Source organism: Hyposmocoma kahamanoa, unplaced genomic scaffold (genome assembly GCF_003589595.1).
Source record: "Hyposmocoma kahamanoa isolate Upper Pololo Valley unplaced genomic scaffold, ASM358959v1 64, whole genome shotgun sequence".
In the NCBI taxonomy this organism is placed as follows: domain Eukaryota; kingdom Metazoa; phylum Arthropoda; class Insecta; order Lepidoptera; family Cosmopterigidae; genus Hyposmocoma; species Hyposmocoma kahamanoa.
The window spans coordinates 7495308-7522976 of record NW_020653852.1 but is presented as its reverse complement, the minus strand read 5'-3'; the positions used below and the strand labels follow the sequence as shown (position 1 = coordinate 7522976).

The window sequence follows — 27669 nt, the reverse complement described above, 5'->3', positions numbered from 1 at the left end:
AAAAAAAAAGCAATGATACTCCATCTTCTTAATTTTTTGGGTTCCAGTGGACAGCATTTGAGTCAACGACAATATTGTACTACACTAAATAAGTAAAAAAATATTAGTTAATTATTTACTTTTATTATGAAAAAAAAACCGACCTCAAAAGTTCGCGGAATTACATTTGTCAAGTTTTATTGATATCGGTTACCGGAAAGTGCGCGAAACCGAATTCATTCCCTAGTTTACCCGCCTTAGAGGTGGAATATTTTTTCAAATTTAAATAGGATTAACATGAAGATATGTACCCTCTTTCCAACAAAAAAGAATTGTCAAAATCGGTTCACAATTACCTTAAGTAACATACATATAAAAAAATATTACAGTTGAATTGAGAACCTCCTCCTTTTGAAGTTAGTTAAAAATAAAAATAAATTTGTTAGGCATGTTGCTAAGGGAAATGATATCTTCTTAAATGAAAATAAAGAAAACAATTTATAGATTTATAACTACCCACTTGTTCCTGAAAAACGTCATAAAATTCCAATTTGATCATTTTTCAGCATTAAACAATGTTTAGACCTGAAATTAAAAATACACATTTATAGAAATGCAGGCTTTTCTTATTTCTTACGGGGAACCCCAAAAAATACAAAACAAACATGGCCAATACCAATATAGTTTTCCCTCGAGTTTTTTACTGTGGTTTGCGATTGCGATGTTGTCTAATTTTTACGAGACCTCGGGTTTGTTCTGCTCAAGTGCCAAAAGTTTCCTTTCATAGCATCGTTCTCAAGAAATACGACTTCTACAAACTTCAAAATATAACCTGGAAAGACTTGAACACAAAGAGGTTAGTTTATTAATGGCCATGTTTAAATAATTAGAATATAAGAAAGAATAGTCTAAGAGTTTATTTCTAAATGTAATGACCAATGAAACAATGAAAAATTTATAATATACAATACAACAAAAATACCAACACACATAAATTTTATTTGTTTTTTTATTCTAACCTTGTATAGATATGCAGCATGCAGAGTAGCAATAACGAAACGTACACAATACACATTCGAGTAGGGTTGTCAGATGCACGAAAATTTTCATCATTCAGTCATTATATTCATGGACCGATAACTCATGAGAACTGCTAATCTCCATGCTACGAATGCTATTGTAGTATCTAGCCGATTGTAACTCTGAAAAAGGTCAAAATCTGTTTTATCTAGGTGGCGCTGATCAATAGCCTGGAAGTAGTTTATATTACGTAAGTGGCCGTAGACATCAATTAAGAAATAAATTTTTTTTTTTTTAATTTATTATTAAAAATTAATTTCTCTTTAACCTGAAATACAAGTAGTTTATTTAGCCTAAATAGTAGCCTGTTTCGGCCGCCAAGCAGTAATCTCAGCATTACTGTGTTCCGGATTAAAAGGGTAAGGGTGCTGGTGAAATTACAGGCGCATGGGACTTGTCAACTTATGTCTCAAGGTGACGGGCGCAGTGGTAGTGCCCCTCAGATCTTTGCAACTTAAAGCTCTGAGCGGCACTGAAACTGTTATGGACTATAAGCGTGTAGCTTACCATCCGCCGCACGACTTGTTATAAAATCATCACTTGATGTTATAAAAAAAGTTAGTTTTTCCTTGTAGCATGATTCAAATATTGACCAGGAGCTAAAATTATTTTCTGAACTTTGACAAATATGCCTTTCAATAGATGGCATTGTATGTTACAAACAAATTTATAAATTAACGCTTGCTAATATGGACAGATGGCGCTAATCCTAAACAAAATAAAAGTACAGCCGGCAGTATCCATAAAAATCTGTGCGATATGCGCCACCTAGTTGATTAATTTGTTATCGCTAGAAATTAGCTATATGCAGCTCGTCAATGTAAAAAATTGTTACAAAAATAGCTATTTGGTACTTGTTACGGCATTTAGTGTACTAATAGGTACTAAATACCTGACTACGATGTCTTGTATCGCAATTAGCAGTCCTCTTGACTTCTTGGTCCATAGTACAGTATAATAGAAGCTATCTGCGCAAAAGAGGTGTAACACTTAGAATAATACTAAAGTACAGGGTCAAGAGCACGTCAAGCTTGACACTTAAGATTTAAATTCAACTCTATGCCGCTTACGATAAGAACGGTCCAAAGTATAAACACCGTAAGTTCAGCATCCTGGTTTTCTCCTCAATGTTTTATCCGTGCAATATCTTCCGATTTTTTTTGATTTGACCTGGCAACACTGATCGTGTATATTATTTTGTGCCGTCCGCCGCGGAGTGCGGCAAAGTCGTAAAAATTGTTCGGTTTTCTTACGATATAAACCTTATAAATTTGATAAAAATTCTATAAACACACATAGTTCAGCTTCGTCGTCAAATTATTTAGATACCTCAAAATTGTGGTAAGATTTTAACATGCACAATAATGTAAAATGAGAACAAGTTGTCATTACGACTTGAATTTACTTTGTTTATATTGTGAGGAAATTATATATTTTCTTTACTTTGTCTTTTAAATGTGAACACAAATCTGTGATGAGTCTAGATTTCATGTTGATTTTGGATTTGAGAAAATAACCTATAATGTGTGAGTTGCTGTTGATGAACTACCCAATATAACGGTGCAGCTATTATTGCTTTCCTTTCCAATCTGACACAGAGCCAAAGGCGAGCTACAAGACGGGGAATTCACAAACAGGTCATATGCTTATTGAACCTTGCAACAGCAACATTGACAATACCTACTGTTTCTATTTGCGATATAGCAAAGTGATAGTTACGTATCGTACAAGTATATGCTTTAGTGTGTGTACTATTACGATAGTGTGCGACAGTTCGCAAAGCTGTGTCTGTGTTACTAGTAATGCAATATTTTTCCATATCTACTGTACCTACTTATATAGGGTGTGACAAAAAGGTCTTCAACTCGTGTTATGGTGATGTTTACAAATGACGTGAAAACATTCACTAAAGATGGTAGGACTTCGAAATAGTGGATGGGGGAGGGGATCCTCTGTGATTTTTTTAAATTAGGACGTTTAGTTTTAGTAGGACGAATAGTTTTACGATATACATTTTTGAAAATTTGTAAAAAATTACCTCAAAATCATAGTCCACGGGGGATTCAGTGTCCACTTCCGCGTTTAGTTTCGTAAACTATACAATTTTGTTTGTTTAATAAATACCACTAATTTAAACAAACCTTACTGTTAGATTAGGGTTTAAAATTGTTGCTTTGTTGTATTAATTTGTGCTAGATAGAAATTTAAAAAACAATATTATAATTTAAAGCAACGCGCGATAGCATAATTTAAAGAGTAGCGAAACGCAACGCAAAAAGTTCCGTCGCGTCTGTATGATTTTAGAGCATCGATATAGTATCGATGTTTTAGAGTACAATTTTTGCATTAGATAATGTCAAATGTGTTTTTTTTTAATTGAAAATCAGTAGGAAGCTTACGACTAGGTCTATCTCCAAAAATAATATTTACGCCGAACTCGACGTCAGCCATTCTAAAGTTGAGGTTTGTTGAGGACGTAGAAGGTTGTGAGTGAAAACTTGTTTACGATTCGCTACATCTCTAAGGAAATCACCACACCTATCGACACAGAATCGCGTTAAACCGGTCAGAGAAACCTTTATGTCCATGCAATAAGAGCGAAAAAGACGTTGCGCATTTCGCTTCCGCTCGGACCGCCAGCGCGAGAAGCACACCGTCTTTTTCGCTCTTATTGCATGGATGTAACATACATATGACTGTAATAATGCGATTCCGTCTCGATAAGTGTGGTCACTCCATAACGCGGATTCATACTTTTTCCAAAAGTTGTGAACCGTCCACCTTCTCATATATCGTAGGGATCCGAAACAAAATTTTAGTTTCCCAATGTTGTTGTCGTCATGAGTATAAACATGGACTAATATATAATTATAGTTTTTTTTGAGCAGCCAGTATAGCCATATCTAAACTATGCTACACACCGATAAAGTTTTCAATTCAATAGAAGCTTGTTTGACGTTGTCCAAGCAAGCCTTACTCATATATTAGTTGTCCTATACAATTTGAGTGATATATTAATACAACAATGGTTAGTTTAACTCAATGGAAATTGCTTTTAACAGTGAATATTCTGCTTTATAGTGAAGCCATTGCAATGGCCTCCTTGAGTCCAAATGATCCGTCATCGTTTTCGAGACCAGGTAAGAAAAATTTAATTAATTTTCAAAAATACATCAATATCATTAGTATTAGCGACTATTGATTATATAATTTGTTAATATTTTGTGTTAGTTATTTCTACCTAATTTTTATTAGTTCGTGAAAGTTGTCATAAAGTGAAATTGGTGTCCAAGGTAGAGCTGTAAAAGTACATGATTTTTTTTTACAAATTGTGCAGTTCAAAAATAAAGTTATTGCCTATAGTTTAATGGGGAATTTTCATCAAATTAAAGTAAATAGACTTTTGACTTTCGGTATTTTGAATTATTCATTTAGTTTTCTTGATTTATTGTTTTTCTAAATAATTACATAAATAAATAATAAATAAAGATTTAAGAAAAAATCATTTTTTAAAACCAATCGACACATGTAATAAGCAAAATACTGTTGTTTTTCGTAATATATGGATAACATGGTTAATTGCTCATTTATCCATACAAGTGTTTGTATCGTGCCTCGCACTAAATTTGTTTTTCGTAATATATGGATAACATGGTTAATTGCTCATTTATCCATACAAGTGTTTGTATCGGGCCTCGCACTAAATTTGTTGAAAATGTTAACAGAAATAGCAGTTATCAGACATGTCTCATTAGTGCTGAATGTGAATTTTGAAGAAAAAACACTAGAGGGAACGGCTACGTATGATATTGATGTGCTGCAGAATAAAGGGAAAGTTGTAAGTATATTTGACAGATCTTGTTTTTACTCGCCATGACAGTCTTATCGTGGACGCTCTAGAAGAGAAAATGAACTAAAGAAAGTGTAGCTGCATAAGTCACGTCTGCTCGCCCCGAGTCATTTTTGTACTGCGCGGCAAACTTTTTTCTCAAAAAAAAAAAAAAAACCACGAGGCGCGCATCTTTATAATAGCGAGATAGCAATACATCTGTCTCGCTCTTGCAAATAATGTGGTCCTCTGATTGGTTGATTGTGTATTAACCTTCAGAGATTAAACTATTCAGCGCTTTTAGATTAGTATAAGAATAGCGAAATATGCCAATAAATGCATTCTGGTTCTGAATCCAACCTCATAATCAATCAGTTCACTGAAAAGTACTTGCAGCTACTCAGTACCTAAATTGGCGATTCGAAACCCCTAAATTGGTGACCCCAAAGAAGAACGCCTAAAAGATATACCTAAAATTTGTGATTAATCAAGATGACAGCTGATAAACATAGATAGTAGAGGAGAACATATGATGCCAATTATAAGTAAAGGGAAATCAGGATAAGGCGGTGATGATGACCGTTATGCTGCTGAACAAATGCATTATAATTTTAACATTTATCTTTAAATTCAGACTGTAACGAATTATGTATTTCTACACACATAAGAACATAACAGTTACGCTGATACACTTCCTTTTTTATTTTAAATGTTATGTGACACTTTATTTAATTCGTAAATGGTGTACAAATGGGCTACAAAATAAGCAGACCTACTCTTTCACAGTGGTCTAGCTGGTATTTATTAACGCATTGAAAGGAATTTCCTTTATAAATAACTTTCATCTTGAAACAAAGAGCTGAAATGTTGGCGTTCTCATTGAGAAATTACGTTTCTAAATTTACTTTCAATCTTGACTGATTAAACAGCCACGCGCGATATATACTCACTACAAACCTAAGTGCAGTTCCTCTAGTCTTTATGAAAAAAAAAAGTCGAATTTACGTCCTATATTTTTTGTGTCTGCCCACCTGTTTCTGTTCCCCTATATTCGACATCTGTTCCTTAACAACAACGGTGTGACTATCAAAATTTTAGCGGCGATTTTAATATAGAAGTACAAAAGGCACGATATCATTATAAAGTCTGTGTAGGCTTTATAATAATCTACAATAATGTAGTAGACATTATCAACTGGTTTTGCAGGCCAGAAAGAGCTTGATTTTTTAAATATATCTGAAGAGCCTGTCTATCAACTTTCACTCCATAAGTGGTTTTTATCTTGAACATTGTCAGTTTTATCACAAGTTTAAAATATCGACAGGTGTTTCGTTACGTAACCATGGAATAAGAGCTTTGGGAGCGTGTTATTCCATAGTTACCTTACAAACTATTTTTTCCAATTTTTTGACGAATCAACTTGAAGAACGAAGAAATTCCCCACGAAACATTTCCCACTAGGCAGTGGTCGGCAAATCGTGACTCACAAACCACATGCAGCACATTTTGAACCCTTTTTCTTGAACTTTAAGTATTTATCCCTAACGTTGGTTTATTATACTTAAAATGAAAATATGATGAAGCCAGATATGCAATTCAACTGCAACTATTTATTTACATAAATTTATGACATTATTTATATTATCAAAACTTTTAATTTTCTAAGTGTGACGGGTTGATGGTTTCATTGCCAAGATCAAGCCGAACTATTAATATTTTGTTCAGCAAGTTTTTCATATGAGATAACTTGAATGTTAAAGTTCTATTTTATGTATACACTTAATTAATAACGTTGATAAATTTTAACGAAATTAATATGTTAAGTTGTGACGGGTGGGACATGATTTTGTGACGGATGGGACGAGTTACAATTGAATACACAGAATTAATAAAATTACACTGTTTAATATGAGATCCATCGTTAGTAAGCAAGTATTTTACATTTTTTGTCTTATGAAGACATTTTAACATGAAAAAAAAAACAAAATTAAAGAACTAATAAAGTAATCTTATTATGTCACGCATGTAAAATGCGTTAATAAATTTGAAAATCGCCGCATCCTTGAAGATTATGTATCATATCAAATTTTAGAAGTTTTGCTCGTGTATATATATATATATTATATATACACATCAAGTGACGGGACGAACAAGTCGTGCGCCTGATGGTAAGCTACGCCTGTCCATAACAGTTGCAGTGCCACTCAGATCTTTTAATCGCAAAAATCTGAGGAGCACTACCAATGCGCCCGTCACCCTGAGACATAAGTTGACAAGTCTCATGTGCCTGTAATTTCACCAGCACCCGTACCCTTCAAAACCGGAACATAGTAATGCTGCTGCAACTGCATTACTGCTTGGCGGCAGAAATAGCTAAGGTGGCAGTGCTACCCTGGACGAACTCTTTCACAAGGAGCTCTACTGCCACTAAAATATATAGTTAAAACTAATGAAGACAGACTTTTCATGAATTACTAAAAAACATCAGGAAAAATGTTGTCACTTTTTAATTGTCTTTTTTATGTATTAAAATGTCTTCATTATGAGAAGAATTATAAAAAAATTGCTTACTAATGTTGGATCTACATATAAACGGTGTATTTTTTAAAATTCTATGTATTCAAATGTACCTTGTCCCACCTGTTACAAAATGGTATCCCAATCGTCACAATTTAACACATCAAATGTTACACTCCGAAATTAAAGCAACTGTTACACCTAGTAAACATCGTAAAAACTCGAATCCATGAAACAACAAACATTTATTCATAGTAAAAACGTATAGAACCGTATCCCACCCATCACTGTGACGGGTGGAACACACTTTCAAATCTTAATATTTACGTTCCTATTTATGTGCACAATGCCCAACCAAAATAATGACCCTTAGCATAATTGTTATTATTACAAAAGCAAATGTCAATACATTGCTTAGTTATTGGTTAAAATAAAAATATATATATTTTTCATTGTGCCGGGTGGTGTTGAAAGTAGTATTTATTGAAACTCTAATAACTCCTCACCATATATACTTCCACGCAATCACTTATCACGGTTTTAAAATTCGTAAATTGCATTTTCTTCGACAGTAATAACTTTTTTAGAAAGACGCACAAATAACCGCGAAAATTGTTGCTAATATTGTAGGAAAAAATGCTTCACTATACCTAGACGACAGCAATATGGCTGCGTTGATGAAGACAACAAAATACAATAATTGTACAATATCCGAAAAATCTCATTTATTTCTAATGATTTGATTTATTTGGCGTATTCTAGCCATACAATTAAATAGTAGATTGTACAACAAGTGCATAAAACGCGTCATTTTACCCGAGCCGCAGGCGAGTGTGGATACTTAAGTCGAGGGTAAAATGGGTTTTATGAACGAGTTATACACTCTGCTTTTCATTTCGATTGCGAGGAAATTGAACAGCAGTATTACAAATAAACGATTATTTCATTAAAATTGAATGTAAAATTACAACAATTAGACATATTTAATGTGATGGTTTTTTTTATTTTACGCACTAGAGCATAAAATCCTATTTTATGCAGCCTACACCCAGCATAAATACGAACTTTAAGAGCATGAGAAGTGAACTGAAAACCAAATTCTGTAATTTATTTTTTTGAACAGCGCCAGCGGTGTCATTTTCGCTGGACTGATGGTATATTTAATTTTATTTAAATGTAAAGAAATCTCTTATTGTTATGTTTACTTTCAAATATGGAACCTATAATATACATAAAAAAAGGATATATTATTTAAGTCAAAAACCAAAAAAATTGTCATTTGACAACTTACTTGGGAGGTATCGATTGGCTCTCAAAATTTAATCCCTGTACTGCTGATATTTGGGTCTGTTGATTAATGAGTTTACCGGCCACTGTACTAATACTATGAGGAGTGACAACCTGGCGAAGGTCGCTCCAAACGTGGACGAGCAACTGCGCCGGTCAATGTCCGAAGTCTTGTGTTAACAACAGATCCTTGTAATCGGAATAATGATGGATGACGTATTATTATTTTTTTACAGGTATTCGATGTAACTGATCAAACTATAGAATCAGTACAATTGGATGATGATGTTGGTACCCATTTGCATTACGTTGTGGACCGTGAAGTAATCAACTTTGGCAAAAAACTGAGTATATTCATTCCTCCTTTGAAAGATGATCAGAGCGAGCGGTATGTTCACATTTTTTTTGAATTTTATTTCTTTATCACTATGGTCTTTAATATTCGTTATTTTAGAACTAATTTGATACATTTTATATGCGATAGCGAATATGAGTTGTACCAGATGATGTATTTCAATATGTCATACTACGTCCCTATTTTTCACCTTATTGAATTTACCAAAAGATTGTGTAACCTTTCTCCATAAAAACTACTTTAGCTTTGTAAAGTGTAGGAAAAATATTATCTTCTCCGCACCGCCCTTGTCGCACTGAGACGTGGACTTCCCTCATTTACAATTCTGACTACAAGCTAAGGCGTGAGTCTGTAGTTAACCTCTTTAACGTTTTTCGAACTGCGTAGAATAAGTATTTCGGTTAACCTACTGTTTGTTGTTATACAAACTTTCATCCCCTATGTGCTTGCCCTTGAAGATTTATTTTTGTGACAAAAAGTCGCCCATGTCCTTCTAGGTCTCCGTTTGCGCGCTACGTCCGATTCATATCGGGTTTGTATAATGACGGACCGAAATGTCACAAGTGTCCGAAGTATCATTTTATCTCTAGAAGTACAAGCGATATTCATGTTTTCTCGGATTGGAATCGGACGTTTTCCAGATTTGTATAGTCTCGGATTAGGACCGAATACGAATCGGGTGCCGTGCGCGAACGTGCTTACTTTCGCATTTATAATATTAGTTTGGAGTAGTAAGATGGACTTACTTAGCAGTTGTATTATAAAGAACATTCCATTGTTTAGTACCATTATGTTTTATTTAGTTCGATTTACTTATCGCTTCAATAATGACGTAACAATTGAAGTCATAGCGTCCCGTTTATCTCGACTGGACGTAAGTTACAATTTTGACGGCAAAATATTATTTAATTATCCTCGTCAACGAGTTTTTAGGCCCTATGTTGAGGCCTCCACGCGTTTTCCAAAGGTTGTGAACCTTCTTCAACATGCAAGGTACCTATTATTATATAATACTTCTATGTAGTACATCAAACATGAAACCCTGGAGGTCACATCAGTGTCTGGAGACTTTCTTGTGTAGGATAAATATGTATGTGCGACTTTCATATATGTGGTTTAATTCTTTTAGTACGAATTTTGACAAACTGGTTTTAATGTTTTTGACGTGTTTCATCACGATATTGGTACTAAACATTTACAAATGTGTCTATGTCACTTAAAGTTACAACCATGGGCTACCACTCCTCATAAATCGCGCCAAAATTGTAAATTGCGTGTTGTAAGTGATTGCGGTCCGAGTTCGTTTTTCCTAAAAAATTTACATACCCCCTTAAATGCTTTTTTCTTTTAAAAAGAGGAGCCATAATTAGTATTGGAGAATCGCTGGATACAACTGAAGAACAGAAAGAGAAAGAAAAAAAAATCACGACAAAACGTTCATTTAAAAGTAAATGGAAACATAAATCGTCAGAATGCGGCAACTGTACGTCTATTCCTGTGTTAGATACAGAGCCTTATTTAAAAGATAGTGATAATGAGTCACAACAGAGCACTGACATGAGCCAGATGCAAATGAAAAGTACTGCAACGGAGATGCTAAACAAGTCTTCTAAGAGGGTGGGTCAAAAGAAGAGTGAGTACGGTGTGGCGATGTTAAGAAAATTTTTCAGTGAAGAGACGCTAACAAAACTTTACAAAGGGGAGACGCTAAAGTTCTATAAACAGGAAATGCTACCAACGCAACTTGCCTTTATGACTGTACATCCCTGTGGATGTTACAGGGATGAGATAAATACAAATAAAATTGCCTACCATAACACTAATCTGGTGTCACGAAGTCTGTGTAAATTACCGTCTGACCCTAGTTACTTGAGCTGTCGAAATTGTTCTCCTATGTCAAGTGAGACATTCGGGAGCGTGACTTCAGAAGACTTAGAATCACAAATTTATAAAGTTTCCCATAAAGTTGGAACTGACAGTGAACTGATGCAAGAACTTCCATCTTGTCATTACGACGTATGTGATCCAGTGGGAGTTCAGGGTTTTAATAGTTCTAGACATGAAAATAAAAACTATCTAAATAATCCGCATATTGCAAGAGTTGACAGTCCTATGGAACAAATCAAAACAGAACAGATCAAAAATTTACGAAGGTGTGAAAACTGAGTTCATAATTAAAATATACGTACTGCATTCTCGATATGCTCATTATTTATTTTGCGCTTGGACATGTACTTCAGTAGATTTTTACGAGCATATTTGATGGCTTGTTTAAGTGTTCGTCTGTTCATTTGTAATTGTAAATCCATTTAATTGGATAATTATTAATGTATAATATTAGAGTAGCGTCAGTATTTGAGAAATTGAAAGACGTCTGGCTTATATACAGTATGCAGGCCACAAATTATTTGTAAGGTACTTGATACAAATGACGCCTAATCACTCTATAACCGTCACGATGTTATCGATATAAATTAAGTGGGCTTTGGACTTCCTGAATGATTGTGGATACAAAAATCTTGTTGTATTCAATGCCGAGAAAACGTCGGTCTGCGCGTTTACGATAAAATTGTCACTATTCCTGTTCCTTCTATAATGAACACAACTCTGACCCATCAAAGTACCTCGTCGGGTATGAAGATATCTCCTGCGCTGCTGCGATCTGAACCTTAGGAGCTACATCGAAACTGTGATCAAAACAACCCTACGAAAACAAGAGTTTCCGCTTCCGCTGGACTTAAGAAAGTCAATGTTAAACCAATGCTTATGCTTTAATGTATTGTGTTAAAAGTGTACTTAATACATTGGTTTAAGACGTACTCTTAAGTTCAGTGCAATTGGACATCAGAGTCTTGAACAAGGTGCGTTGTTTCTTCATGACTGATCACTTAAGCCCGTTGTATAAAACCCAGGTCAAGTACCTATTCTCCCTCCCCTTTCCTTATCAGCAATAGAACACAAGTGTGCCGCGCAGAGTACTAATTTGTTGTGTAGGTAATTATTTTGTACAAATCATTACTTATGCAAAGGAAAAAGAACTACTTCGGCTTTATTTGTTTTTAAGCCTGTAGTAGATGATAGGGGATGAGTGAGTAGACTACAACTTTTCTGGACTCAATACTAAATCCAGGAATCAAACGAAGCATACGGTGAAGTAATATTTAGTAATTATTAAGACATTAAGTAAAGAAATGTGGCGATATAGGGAAAAGGTGTACCAGATGATCCCCTTAAGGGAGAATGGTGGTAGATTAAAAGATATTCAGCTTAAAGCAGATGTAAAAGCGTTGAATGATAGAAAATTTATCTATTTACATGTTGTCTTACTAAAAACGTTTTATTTTTTGATCTTTCATTATTATATTTGAATATTTTTAAAACCCTACTAAAGGATCGTCTTGAAAGATGATCCTAAGGTTATGGGCAAGATGATCCAGGGGATGCCTCTAATTAGGAAAATTTCTAGGTTTTGGTAGAAACAAATGAAAACAACAACTTTTTAGAATTAACAAAGTCCTCACTTATGTAATCTAGGTATATGAAACAACAGTTACGGAACTTCGAGAACAAATAATCCTAATTAGTTTATATCTTACAGGTACCTAAGGGTGGGCGATATTGTTTTTTATGGCAAGTTGCTATCCATCCTCGTCTCCATATCTTTAATGTACTTTTTACGAGCCTGATTTCCTGTTTAACACATCTGATGAAAACAGTTTTTTTTTCACCTAAATATTTCATCGAACTGACAGACCCTTTATTTTTACCTTTAGCCCGTCTTTTTAATGACATAACACGTACCTACTGCTATTTCCTTGCCGATCTATGTGGCGTCCTACTTTTTACGCCTCTGGTTCTTTAGATCATAGCCTTCCGACCACCCACCACGAATGGTTTTTCTTTTACAATTACGCGGCCTGGTCTAAAGCAAAAAAAAAGCATTTATATTTGTTATCAATCGAGATCGATCATGTAAACGTAATCCAGTCTTCTACTATTTTATTCGTATTGCAATCTATTTAATTAAGAGGTTTCAGTACTCAGGTAAACATATAAATTAAAAATAATCCGTTAACAATATATACAGTACAAGATGGTCTCCACGGATAATCTCGTACACCAAAACCATCATCATCTTGCCCCAATTTACTTATTTTTATTTTTTGTTCGGCAAAATAACATGTTTGCTGTCTACTGTCACCACGCCGTTAAGAAAGTAAATAGAGCATTATACAAGCCACCAACACAAAATCTTAGCAATTGATTGTTTAGAATGGAAATTGCCTAAGCTTTTAATCAACTTTACCTTAGATCAAACTCACACAATTTTTGTTCTTTTCCACAAAGATGAACTCGTTACTCACATCGCTATTACGAATTGACTGATGACAAGGCACATTGAGGCCTATATTTTACTGAAGAAAATATCTAGATGACATTCCTAGTTTCACTACAATTGAAAAGGATCATCTTACCTCCAAGGATCATCTCGTACACCTTTCCCCTACTGCCGCGCCGTGCACGATTTGTCATAAACTTAGTAGATTGCCTCGTCCGTCTGGATACACTTTGTTTTGTGATTTGCAAAAAGAAGAAGTAAGCTTCCTTTCAACAACAATTATTGCAGCGTGCGTCCCTTTAATATAAAATAAAATACTCTTTTTATTTAGGTACCTACTTACCTAAATGTAAACAATCTTGATACATCTTATTATTGAAATATTTCTTTTACAAATCAATAGGTATAAAAATTGGCATGCAATTTCATATGAAGCTAAGTATTTGTATTTGAAGGTAAGTAAAAATCATTTTATAAATGTATATTTCATTAAATGGACTTTATTTGGTTACTTAAGGCCCATTTTCTCATCTCGAAGATACGATTATCAAAAGAATATAAAAACTTTTATTTTTCGCCGATAGTCGTCCTTCCACGTGAGCGATAATCGCAAATTGAAAGCAAAAATCGTATTTCGAGTTTTTGTGCTAGCAGTTTCTACCATGCGTGCAGTGCGCGAGGGTGTTTTGATTATAACTGCTTTTCTAAGACAAGAATTAATGAAACGAGAGCGAAAAAAAATGTTGGATTAAGAAATGTTATAAAATTTAAAAAAAAATTATATTTCTATACAGTGCAATGAACCTAATATTATCAGTAATTTCAAATTTGAATGATTTTTGGATTGACTTACAATTATATGGACGTCCGGTCCGCGCTAAAAAGTGTCCGAACTTATAGGGCGTTAAAATCGTATACAGAGCGTCATTCACGCTTTAGTCTTCGTTTGTTCGACTGACAGCGTAGCAAGCAAAATTAGACAGTACTGCGATGACATTACAATTTAAATTCAACGTTTTAGCTTTTTAATATTCCTTGACATGTCACTACGTTCAAACAGGTTGACTTGGGACATTTTTTTCGTACAGGTTTTTGTATTAGACCCGTCGTCCATTTATTTGTAAGTCAATGGATTTTTGCGTCATTTTTATATATTGTTTGTCAATACCGCAGTAATCACCGAACTCGAAAGGCAATTCTCGCACTCAAAACGGTTCGAACCAACTTGTACAATAATCGTATGAACTTGAAAAAAATGTCATACGAGATCGTGTTTAGACAAGTCGAAAACTCGTAAGCAAGAATCTCGTTACTACATATTTATCTGTGTAAACAGTCGAGGACGCGATTGAGTTGCTTGCGAATCTCAAAGATGAAGATGAAGGAAGATGGAACAATTTAAATTAAAATACAAGTAAAATTAAAAATGATAGGATACAAGCGGAGAGAGGCGATACAAAAAGGTGAGATGACGGTGTAAGGAGGTCACACCGTCACAAGTTTGGCACGAAACGTGCGATAAACTCTCTCCATCTAAATGGGCCTTTATTAAGTTTAGAAAACCTTGACACCACGATTCAGAAATGCCGTATTTCGGGTCAGTGCCATCTAGTAACAAACTCCGAAACTACGTAAACTGGCGTTGTAAGAATTTCTATGAATAAATTATCTATATTTATGAACGTTTGAACTTTGTGTAGGCCTCATTTGTATCTTGTACCATATACTAGTACATCGTTCATGTATTTAGAAATAGAATGATTTCATTTTCGTTTACGTTGACACTATCACAGTCACACTTAAGCTTTTAAAATTCCTACACATGTAACAAAAGATAGCTAATACGCAACGCTTTCGCAGCGCATTCGCCAGATCTGTACGCGCTTCTACGCTTCGAGTGACGGCGAGCTGTACAGGCGGTAGTTAGGTACACTACCTACTTGTCTTATTATAGGTACTAACTAGTGCCATACGTCCATATAAAATCGCCAACGCCTCACAATCCTGAGCGATTGGATTTGTATGCAAATCTTCTAAATCGGTTGTTCTGCTCTAGTTAGTGTTCTCGGAGGTTATTAAGTGTTCTGTTTTATTTTTAAACATTTAATATCTATTATGTATTAGTACTTTTTTCTATACAGTGTGAGGATAAAGATACAATATCAGACTTCTCCGTCGGCGTCAGCGTTGCAGTGGCTCGAACCAAACCAAACGAGAGGCAAGAAATACCAATATCTCTTCAGCCAATGTCAGGTAATTACTACCTAGAGTTTTCTGTATGAAGTCATCTCTGAGGTCCCGGGTGCGATCCCGGCCGAGTCAGTGTAGAAAACTAACTTTTCTATATTGTCTCGGGTCTGGTTGTTTGTGATATCGTCGTTGTTTCTCATATTTATTTATTTACAGAGTTGCCATTTTTAATAACGTTTAAATTTAAAGAGTCAAAGGTCTCGAAATTCCCGAAACTAAAAAATTTGCCTCGAGTTTAAAAAATGTAAAACGACCTCGACAGTCCTAATCCGTGCGCAGGTTGTGCAGCGTAAACATATTGATATAATACTATTTAATGAAATTGTTTTTTATCAACTTAGTAAATATATTTCGTCAAATGTAAAATGTACTCTTACAAGTGTCACAATAAATTGAACAATTCTTTACCTCTTTGTGTAGAGGTACACGTGACCTAGAAAACAATACATTGTAATGTTCTGTTAGTACGTTGTATTGCACACATGTATAAATAATAAATGTAAGGTTTCAGTTTCAACGATATGTTTGTTTGCTTATTATTGTGTTTCAACATATTTTGTTTTGTTGATTTCAAACATACTATTGACAAAAACACACGGATCGGACACTGCACGAGAATCCAAAATTAAACAAGTAAAATTTTCCTCCAATTATAAAAAGAGCCGTGGTAGCCTAATGGCTTGACCTGCCACCTCTTAAGCAGAGGCCGTGGGTTCGAATCCGGACTCGCACCTCGTGAGTTTCTCGGAACTTATGTGCGAAATTTAATTTGAAATGTACTATCAGCTTTTCGGTGAAGGAAAACCTCGTGATGAAACTTACACGTCGAAGAAGGTTCACAAACCTCGAATAACTTGTGAAATCCCCCACCCGCATTGAGCCGGCGTGGCGAACTATGGCCTAAACTCGCGCCTGAGAGGGGCCCATGTCGGGTCAGGAGTACGGCGGGTCTAATTCCGCGTATTTATATGGACGCCCGACCCGCACTCGCTCTCTGTATGTTTCACGCTTTAGGTATAATTTGATACAGAAATTTGTAATACCATATTTAACTCTTATCGCTGTAATTTGATAAGAGGCTTATCACACTGGCGATTTGCGAGCTATTTGAAAGCGATGCAAGAGCGCGGCGTGCTCGTCGCGGGTTCGTAGCGTCGACGCCGCGGGCGCGTTACTTTTACACGGCGAGTACCCCGCGTTTTGGACAGTGAATATCAAATGAATTCCTACGAGAAAACATTGCTGTTATTTTTGTTATTTTAAATGAAACGATACAACGACGAATTTGGGAGGATCCATTATCAACTAATCGACTGATACAAAGTAACTACTAAGTTAAAATCACGTAAATAAGGAAGACACACACTTAAGATCTAAAAGTGCGTTAAGAAATGCACAACGGAATAAATACTATTTTACTTGTTTACTTTCGAGTGATCATAAAAGAAGTACTCAATTATAATGACAACATGAACTCAATTACAATGACTAGATGAAAATGTAATAATCATCATTAATGATGATGATTTAGTAATGATGATTATTATATTTATATGTTGCTATAGAGCAGATGCACGAGAGTGTACAACATGGCGTGCACGGCGTCATTCGCCGGTGGCGTACTTGCAGCGAACTAGCTGCGAGCTCGCCGCGCTATTGTCTCGCTTTGAAATCGCTCGCAAATCGCCAGTGTGATAAGGCTCTTAGAGTTAAACTGTTTATTTCCTGTCGTTTGTCATATACTATATTTTTTCTAGCCTATTCACGCTCGTTCCATTCTACCTTGTCAAGATACGCCCGCCGTAAAATTCACTTATGACGCTGAGGTAACCGCGCCGCCCAATTTCACGGTGCTCATGAGCGCACTTAGGGAACCGAGCTCCAATAACACGTTCAAATTCAGGCAGCCCGTGCCTATTCCTTCCTATTTACTTGCTATTGCTGTTGGGGTCCTCGAGAGTAAATCACTTGGTCCCAGGTAAGCAATATAATAATAATATTTGCAATATTTATTTTATTCAATATTGTATAATATTCAAGTATTTTTTGTGAAAATACTCTACTAGCTTGTTATTATTATTAATACAAAATTGAACAACACAACGAAATATTCCTTCAATCTGATTTATACTGTATAGGAATCGTCGTCATAGGAAAGACATCACGATATTCAATAAAAATAATATTGCAGTTAATATAGCAACATCTCTCTCTGGTAAGGTAGAGTAAGGCACCAAAAAAAATATTTCAAATTTAAAGACACATTCCCGAATGTCGATCATTCGGAAATGTGTCTTTAAATTTGAAATTTTTTTTTAACATTGTGAATAGTGATTAGTTTATTTTATCGTTTTTTAACGCACACACTCACACCACAGCACTAGACAACACATAGACAACCGCAAATTACACCCCAACTCGCGAATGAAATAAATGTAAGCCATACAAACATTTTTCCTGGCCCGGGAATCGTACCCGGGACCTCTGACTTAACAACTATAATCCTCAAGAAAGGTTATGCTGCAATATCTTTCATAAAAAAGCTATCAACTTTATAAAGCTATACAATTTTTCTAAATCTCCAGTAGTGAACACCAAAAATCCGCTAATTAACTTACCAGTTAATCGATACTCACCAATAATGAATACCCAGTAATTGACCTTACCAATAAAACACGTGTTACAATCATAACAAATTTTGTCTTAAATCTTATTAGAAATTAATTTAAAAAAAGATGTCCACCTTACCTGGCCTGGCCGAGTGAAGAAACTTACACAAGTTTCTTTAAGGTGGCGCTGATGGCAAATAAGATCTTCTGACTCGATCTGTAGCTCAATTGGCAGCAGACGCTGATCGAGTCAAGTCAGATTAAACGAATTTTTCTTTGTGTTGTTCGATTTTTGTAAACCATCAGTTAACTGATGACAAAAAATTAAGAAATCCAAATGTATGTCGGCCATTCTCACATTCGGTGTTCTCTAGTTACCGTTACTTTCTAATTACCGTATCCACGGCTACGGTAATTACATCTAATTACCGTTACCATAAAATATTCGTGTCTTAATAACTCTAAAACTACTTTGTCTATTTATTTAGACATATTGATGGTTAAGATTCAAGTTGTTCATATTGAAATGTTATTGTGTATATTAAGCGAAAAAAAACAACAATAGCTACGGTAATTAGGCTGAGAACACCGAATGTGAGAATGGCCGATGTTTAACTAAAAACTAAATAATCCAAACAGTGTGACCACAAAGAAAAATTAAGCAAGATATTTTTTTTTGTTGGTCGTCGCGAACGCACAAGCAGTCCGCCTGTAGAATATGGTAACATACAAGTTTTTGTTTTTTCTTTTAGGTCAACAGTATGGGCAGAGCCCGAAGATTTAGAACGCAGCGCCTATGAATTTGAGGATACAGAAAAATACTTACAGGCAGCTGAGAGATTATGCGGGCCGTACGTTTGGGGGCAATATGATCTCCTGGTGTTGCCACCTTCCTTCCCATACGGTGGTATGGAGAATCCCTGCTTGACTTTTGTTACGCCTACTTTATTGGTAAGTCTCAATAAAAATATTGCATTAATTTGTTAAATATGAATTGATGTTGGTTGCTACCACAGAGCAATAAATACTAGTAGGAGTGGTTAGTTAGCATCACAAGCGTGACCACTGTATGGACAGTTGTCCATACTTGAGTTCAGTACGCCATCTTCGCGCGCATTTCTTTCGCGCAAATCATCTAAAATATTAGAAAAATGCCTTATTTAGGGCTGTTTTGGTGTGCAAAAAAGATAGCCGCATCAAAAATATTATCCGTGGTGGTATTTCATATCGTCAGTAAGTCTTATTTTAATAGTTTTTCCATCTTCTGTTTATCCAATTTAATTTAGTGTTCTGTAACAAACGAAAGTAAACATTATCCCAATGCAATTTGGACGAGTTTTATCTTTTGGAGTACTAGGTAAAGATCTCGAATTTTCCACGCTAGTAGCGAACAAAATGCTTCATGAGTGTTTTGTTAATTTTAAATCGAAAAATGAACTTTTCATTATGCAACGGGTGCGTTAAAGAAGACATTGTCGAGAAGACACTACTTTCTATTCGTTCAGATGTCGTTCGTCGTAGTCCAGTTACTGGTCGCAAGATGGCAGCACGTTAGCAAAAGTATAGAACTTTGAACGATATAATGACTGGGTAAAGTTTAAATTATATTAACAGTCCAAAATTTGTTACATCTTTTTAAATTAGAAACTACTACCAATCATCATCAAGATTTCATAGTGTTTATCATTTGTTAGTGTACGTTTTGGCAACAACGGTTCGGATAGTAATCGAGGGCTAAGGCACTTGCATTGTTTTTTTCTTCCTTGCCACATTCAAAACGTGTGCGATTCTAAAATAGCGTATCTCAAAAGCACCTATTTCATCAAGAATATGGCCTATGGTAGTACTCATAAAACAGCAAAACCCTTGTCTAGGTAAAAAGTGCACGCGTCTGGCATATTTTAATAAAAATGTTAATTTGAACCTAATATTTCAATACTAACTAATCATTAAATGAAATCGCTCTTCACTTCATAGGCAATAAATAAATAAATATTAAATAAAAAGCAAATGACGATGGAACGTGATATCTGTTACCATTGAGTGATTTTTAGGTATCGAGTATATGACTTTGATGTTTTTAGCATTCTAAAGCAATGTTTCTAAATTCAAACTTCTAAAATCCACATCGAGTATAAAAAATCGACTTCTTTACCTTTCACCTACAATTATGATTTCTAGTCGAGCTCTCGAACGCAAACTGTCTTTGAAATCATCTGGCAAATCTAGCTGAAAACAACCGATTACACTGAGTCAGATCATTTACAAGCTTGATTGCGTGCGAAGACAGCTTTTGTCCTTGTGATTATTATTAAGCTTGCAGGGACATTTAAATCGAGATTAGTTTAGAAGAAATTAGTTCTTTTAATATGATTTTTTTTAATGAAAAGTAATGAGTAATGACACATTAATATTAATACGAGGAATAAAAATAAACTGCTCTTGATAGTCGGCTGCACAAATTTACAAATTCAATTAGGACGCAATGTATACCTACACCTACGCTTCTATGAAACGATTCCGGTTGATATTAATTTGCTTAAATAAAATTAAAAACTAGGCATTTAAAAATTCAATTAAAAAAAGGCAATTTATACAGCTTCAGCTTCTCCGTACTTGGATGACAAAAATCCGAGGTAGTGACCCGTTTGGCTCTTACAAAATGAGCAGTAGAGTTTAGTCAATATGACGATTTCAGTTATAATTTGCTTACCTATGAAATAAAGATTATTTCAGATTTTTTTAGTGACCTTCAGTTTTGACAAAGTATGTACAGGTAAATATATTTTTTCTTATAATTTCAGGCTGGAGACAAGAGTCAAGCCGACGTCATAGTCCACGAAATAATGCACAGCTGGACAGGCAACCTCGTCACGAACAAAAATTTCGAGCATTTTTGGCTCAACGAGGGTTGGACAGTATTCCTCGAGAGGAAGGTCGGCCCTTCCTTAGTCAAGGACCCGGTTGAGGCCAAGAAGATTAGAGACTTTCAGAGCATTTTAGGGCTGCAGGAGTTGAATGAAACTGTGAGTATTTTTTTTCATAATACCGAAATCGCAAATATCTTAGGGGCACTGCCACTGCGCCTGTCACCTGAGGCTTAAGTTGACAAGTCCCATGTGCCTGTAATTTCACCAGCACCCTTACCCTTCCAAATCGGAGCGCAATTACGCTCACATTACTACTTAGCGGCAGAAATAGGTAACGTGGCAGAATTTCCCCGGAGGAACTCTTCCATGTGGAGCTCTACTGCTTTTTAAAACTTTTATTGAATGTTTAGTTTGAGTTTGAGTGTGTATTCAATTCTATATCGTCAAACAATAATATTAAAGTTCAATTTAATAAGTATTTTTAGTTTATATGTGTATACATATACTATCACACAGGTCTCCCAATGGGACAAGCAGACTACGTAGCTCCATTTGCTAAGTTCTGCATACTACCTACTTACATTAGTTTTTCAATATTATTTCTTTTCTGAAATAAAGAAAAAAATTAACGGCTAATTCATCAAATCATTATTGAAGGGTGGTAATATTTACCATGGAACTTTATACTTATTCATTTACTAATAAATAATAAATATATTTAATTTATAACAGTTTCAGTGTTATTGTATTTTATGATTTTATTTCTTTTGTAATGCATTAATTTATTACTATATACATCGACCAATATAATAATGTATGTTTCTACGATGTATTTGTGTTTATAAACAAGCATTTTTTTTAAATTTATTTACAATGAATGTTGTTATTGTATTGTTAAAAAAGTCCTACTAACATAATGTACGTATTACGTAGACATTATTTGCAGCCAACAAATCTCATCATTACGTAGTGGCGGATTTGCCCTAAGACACAGTATAGGCCCGAGCCTAGGGTGGCCAGATTTTAGGGGCGGCCAATCGAGACAAAAAATTCACTGATGGTAACAAGAAATAACTGAAAGTAGCTAAATATGCTAAAGGCTCACGCCTGTTGTGGCAGGTCGCACTGCACCGCATCGTATAACAATAATTTTCCTAAATCACTTTCATACATTTTATGCATAAAATATAGATAATAATATGTTACACATATCTATAATCTATATATAATCATTACATATTGTCACTACTGCATCTGTCTGTCTGATCGTGATAACCTCAAAACTATTTTCATGCGTTTTCCACCAATAGACAGAGTGATTCGTGAGGAAGGTTTGTTTAGGTGTATAATTTATTTAGGTTTTGTGTAATTTGGCTGAAATATGACGATAAATGTTGAAGATGTCGGAAAAAATCATCGATTTCGATAAAAGTAAATTCATTTTGTAGTCTACCAGTATATGATAAAGTGCTAAGAAAGGGGCGGTTGGTGCTGACTACATGGCCTGGGGCCAAGGGCGGCCGAGACTGCAAATCCGCCACTGTCATTATGTAATATTCATTGCCTTTAATTTCCATAATGGTTTCATTAGAATTTAGAGTATACTCATAAATAGAATTAACAAGCTAATCATCGTAGGATGTCTTTGTAGAATATGTAGATACCAGTACCATATATCATTTTCAGATAATTCACACGTTAGGCGAAACCAACGCTTTAACTTGTTTGGTACCTAACCTTAAGGAGGGTGTTCACCCAGATGATGCTTTTTCTACAGTCCCTTACGAGAAGGGATCTCTCTTTCTGCGATACCTGGAAGATAAGATAGGAGGACCTGGTAAGTCTAAGAGAAAACTTACGGTTTCTAGGTAAAAAATGTTTTCGGATTTAATCATCCACTCACACAATTAATTCCTAATTTACACCGAGGAACAAATCCTAACGTTGCTGTGGCTACTGGCATCACTCTTGAAAAAGGGTCATTGTTTTTAAGGGTACTAGAAGACAAGTTCGGAGGGCCTGGTATGATTTTTTATGTATTTTTTTATACTTCTATGTTGAAATAATGTATCAACCAAATGGTGATTTTTTTTCGAGTTTTGCGAAAATGGCACTTAAAGATTTATACGTTTTTTGATAGTTTGTTCTAAAATTTACTTATAAAATGAAAACTTTTGCTGTTGTGCTTGTAGTTGTTGGAGAATTATAGTAATAAATTACAACAATTCAGCAGTTCTGAAGCGACAATTACAAAATTTTTTACAATTTATTACAATTACAAAAGTAAATTTTAGAACGAACTATCAAAAACAACGAAGATATTTTAGGTGACATTTTCGCAAAACTATGATCATGTCGGTTGACACGTTATTGCATATCAGCATCCAGTTGTCCAATTGTTACTCAGCAAAGGCTACTCCGAAAATACACATCAACAAATTAATATTACCTTTACCGTTAACGGGAGGTATTGTTACTAGAGGCATTCAACGATTTATTCACAATGTTCTATAGGTCTTCCACTTAACTGAGTCGGTTCCTCAGACTGCGCGGTGCGGGAGGAGTGACAGTTTACGTAACAGTTGTCGCGCTGCACACAGAATAATTTCAACAAGATTCTTCTGACGATATTCAATAACAAGTTGACTGCAAAAGGTGCCAAATGGCTTGTCTATTAATTTCAGTTATCAATGAAAAGTTTTTTCACTTCTCAATCTCATACTCTAAAAGTAAGTCAAAATAGCCTCGCGTAGCGGAAGTAAAGTGCATCCTTTAATCCCTAGGGAGTAAAAGTACCTATTTTTTTTATTTACTTCGAGTTCACAAACTCTAACAGCCAGTAGTGTGTTTACGCTCGGTTTTAGTTCCGTGACTTTTCCGCTTAGACGTTGGCGCCATATTATTTTCCCGCGTTACCGTTAGTGCGTTTGTTGTATCTGGTTGAAAAAAAAAACCACGAAAACTTCAGAATTTTGGTTCATAATTTTGTTGTAAAGCACGAACGATTGAATTTTTTTTTCTCGCAATCGAAGTGAAAAGTAAAGTTTTCACCTCGAGGCTAAAAGCCATCCGAGTTGGTAGCCACATCAGATCGATTCCGATTTCAATTAAAATCAGGGCCCAATTATGTATTGGCTCATTTTAGTTCCTCGATAAAAAATATACTATGATTATCGTTTCACATAACGACAATTAACTAGTTTGGTAGGCACTTTTTCAATCACCTGAATGTCGTCAGAAACACTTTGTTGAAACTATACTGCGTGTAGCGCGACATAGGTGTGACGTAAGCCGTCACACCTCTCGGACCGCGCAGCTACCTCTGGAACCGCCTCAGTTGAGCGGTAGGCCTGAAGTTGTAACGTTTTATTCAACAGAAAAATTCGACGATTTTATTCGCGCGTATCTGCAAAAGTACAAAATGAAATCACTGGACACGGATGAGTTCAGGGAGTTCTTCTCCAGCTACTTCGCAAATGAGGAAGCTGTGGAAGATATCGACTGGGGCGTTTGGCTTTATGGACCCGGCATGCCACCGATTATTCCTCAGTAAGTCTAAATTTTCTAAATTGTGTTATGTATAATTATTGATCGCAAAGAAAAATTCCTCCTGCGTCTGTGCTATACCAAGGCTACTGAAGTGTTGGAGTGAAGAAAAATTGTCATAGATTTCTCACAGTGTGCACACTACAGCCAAAAGTTCTTTAAAACCACAGACCATATTATTATATCTAAATATACGCCGCAAGTGTGCCTACTACCCATGCCCAATGTAATATAAAAATGTTTAGTTGCCGCTGCTACGCTTCACAACGCGTCCGGCCGTTATTGTAGTTAAACATCAGTCGCAAAAGTCGCAAAACGCAAAAACTGTGCCATTAAAAACTGCGAAAACACCACAGCTATGAGTAGATGCATAAACAGAACGTCTCCTTCTTCAGTTAAGTCATTTTGTAATCAGAATATGCATAAATTATTGTAAAATAAAAAATGTTCATTTTATATAAATTTCAAGAAAACAAATATGCAAACGAGTATATTTCGCATGATTGGTAATACATTGTGGCTTTTATTTACATTTTCGGCTTTACATTTGTGGTCCTTTAATATGAATATCGAACGAGCGATACTTTCGTATAATGCATTAAGATTCGTGGTACTGTCACTTCAATCTGCTTTGGTTCGAATTTTGCTATTACTGATGTTCACTTTATTCAATACAGTTCTCGATTATGACCGATATAAGAACTAATTAAGAAACAAGGACAATAATTCTTATGGCCTTAGGAAATGTTATAAAAATATTCCGTAACATTTTTTTTTAATATTCCACGTAACCCAAATTTAAAAGATAAATGGAATGAGGTGACAGCAGTAACATTTTCAGCGATCTTGCCATTCATCAAATCATCAACAATTAGAGATGGGTTTTGACCCGGTAAATATCCGTCAAAGGTATTTGTCCTAAAACATGGATATTTACTTTTTTGTGTTTTTATATTAAAATTCATTAGAATTAATTTTTTTTTATTAAATAATTAAGTACGATTTCTTCTCATTTTGCCATTGTCATAGATTTCTCACAGTGCACACTGTGAGAAATCTGTGTGTGTTGTTTTATGTAACAGTACTGTTTTAGTACAGGGTCAAAAGCACGTCAAGCTTGACACTTAAGATTAAAATCCAACGCTGTGCCGCTTACGATAACAACGGTCCAAAGTACAAAGTGTCAAGCTTGACGTGCTCTTGACTGTACCTAAGTTTTTTTGAGGCCATAACATCTCACTAATGGTAGGAATGTAAACTAATTCCAACATACTCACCTTTTATCAATATAAAAGTTGGCTGATATAGAAAAGGCGATTGACAGAAAGTTATCGATTTTCATCACCTGAAGAGGCTGTTGAAAAGTATGAAAAATATGTTTCAGAGATTGTCACGGAGGAGTGGCATAAACGTTTTCAAAATTAGTTCATTCGTATGAAAAAGTGCATTAACGCTAACGGAGAATATTTTGAGAAACAATAAATTCATTTCAGACCTTTTATAGTATTTTTTTCTTATTAATTCCGGAAACTTATAGTGCGCCTCACGTAAAGCATGTTTTGCGTCTAGATATGGTGTTTACAATTTAGGTATTTTATTATAGGATTCGCTGTAATTGTTAACGATGTGTTCAGTCGCATTTTACCACTAGATTTGTTGAATATAATGTATGTCCTAAGTTACTATAAATATGTTATTTCTTGTATAGGTTATAAATAGCTTTGTAACTCTCGCCATATTGCGGAATGTTAAAGAACTAATTTCTCCTAAACAACACGAACATTGCTGTAAAAAATTCAACCCTTGCGCCATTATTTCAAAGTTTAATGTAACTTTCAGCCTGTATTATTTTAACAATTATTACAACAAATTCATCACCAGGACTATAGAGTGTTTAAGAATACATTATTAGATAATGTAACTCATACACTACAATTAAATATACATCTTCACTGTATAGACCACATAAGATGAAAGTAAAAGAAAAGAAAAGATGGACGGATTTTGGGAAACATGATAGTAATAATAATATGAACTCGAGTCCCTGATTCAGGCTGACTGTGCCATTGCCGGGGAATACCGCCTTTAATATATTTCATTGTACAATCGTCCGCATAGAACACCATTTAATGCTAGGATGCTTTAGGCATTCATTAATATATATTAGGAAGAGCAATGGTCCCAAAATACTACCTTGCGGTACTCCATATAGCGTTGTTTTAGTATCAGAGTTATATTCCATTTCCGTCCTTGTTTTAATGTTGATACTATTAATTTTGGTCAACTGAGTCCTTCACACATACTTTTAATGGTACTTCACACATACATACTACGAACTGTGTACATGTCAAATACCATGATGACGACTGATGAACATGAATGGACAAAATAAAAAACGCACTCCGAGTAATGAGAATGTGATTTTAACAATTAATTTTCATTACAGATATGACACATCTATGACAAAAGAAGTGAAAGAGTTGCTGGACCGCTTTTATACTCCTGACTTCGTTCCTGCTGCAGCGGATGTACAAAACTTCAGCGTGCACCAAAAAATCCACTTATTGCAGAACCTAATCGACGGCGCTGCATTGCCCATTGATAAACTTCGAAAAATAGGCGATGAATACAATTTGAAATCTAGTGGAAACACGGAATTACAATTTAGGTTTATTCGTCTCACTGTTAAAAGTAAAGATATGGACAGCTTAAAAGACACTTTCGAGTTTCTCAACGGTCAAGGTCGTATGAAATATGTCCGGCCAATTTATAGAGATCTTTACGCCTGGGAAGAAGTAAGGAAACAGACAATACAAAATTTCCTGGATAACGAGAAATATATGATGTATGTATCTGCGTACACAATCAGAAAAGACTTGCAACTTACATTTTATTGAGGGATATGTACACGTGATATCGTACTTTGTACGTTATTTATACATTTATTTTTTGTTATTATTTTTCTGTAGTCATATCTTGGTATTGTTTAACATCCAATTTATATTTTA

General features: G+C 35.0%; 1 protein-coding gene across 1 annotated transcript; it reads left to right on the top strand.

Annotated features, from left to right (window-relative positions):
• Positions 1–816: 816 nt before the first annotated feature.
• LOC113230744 (leukotriene A-4 hydrolase) lies at positions 817–27669 on the top strand. The gene is given in 12 exon segments (XM_026464822.1): positions 817–835; positions 4141–4199; positions 4785–4897; positions 8929–9080; positions 15528–15639; positions 17394–17614; positions 18998–19196; positions 21050–21271; positions 22802–22981; positions 22984–23137; positions 24493–24664; positions 27108–27669. Coding segments are annotated over 11 exon segments (2022 nt in total). The 5' UTR covers positions 817–835; positions 4141–4153; the 3' UTR covers positions 27559–27669.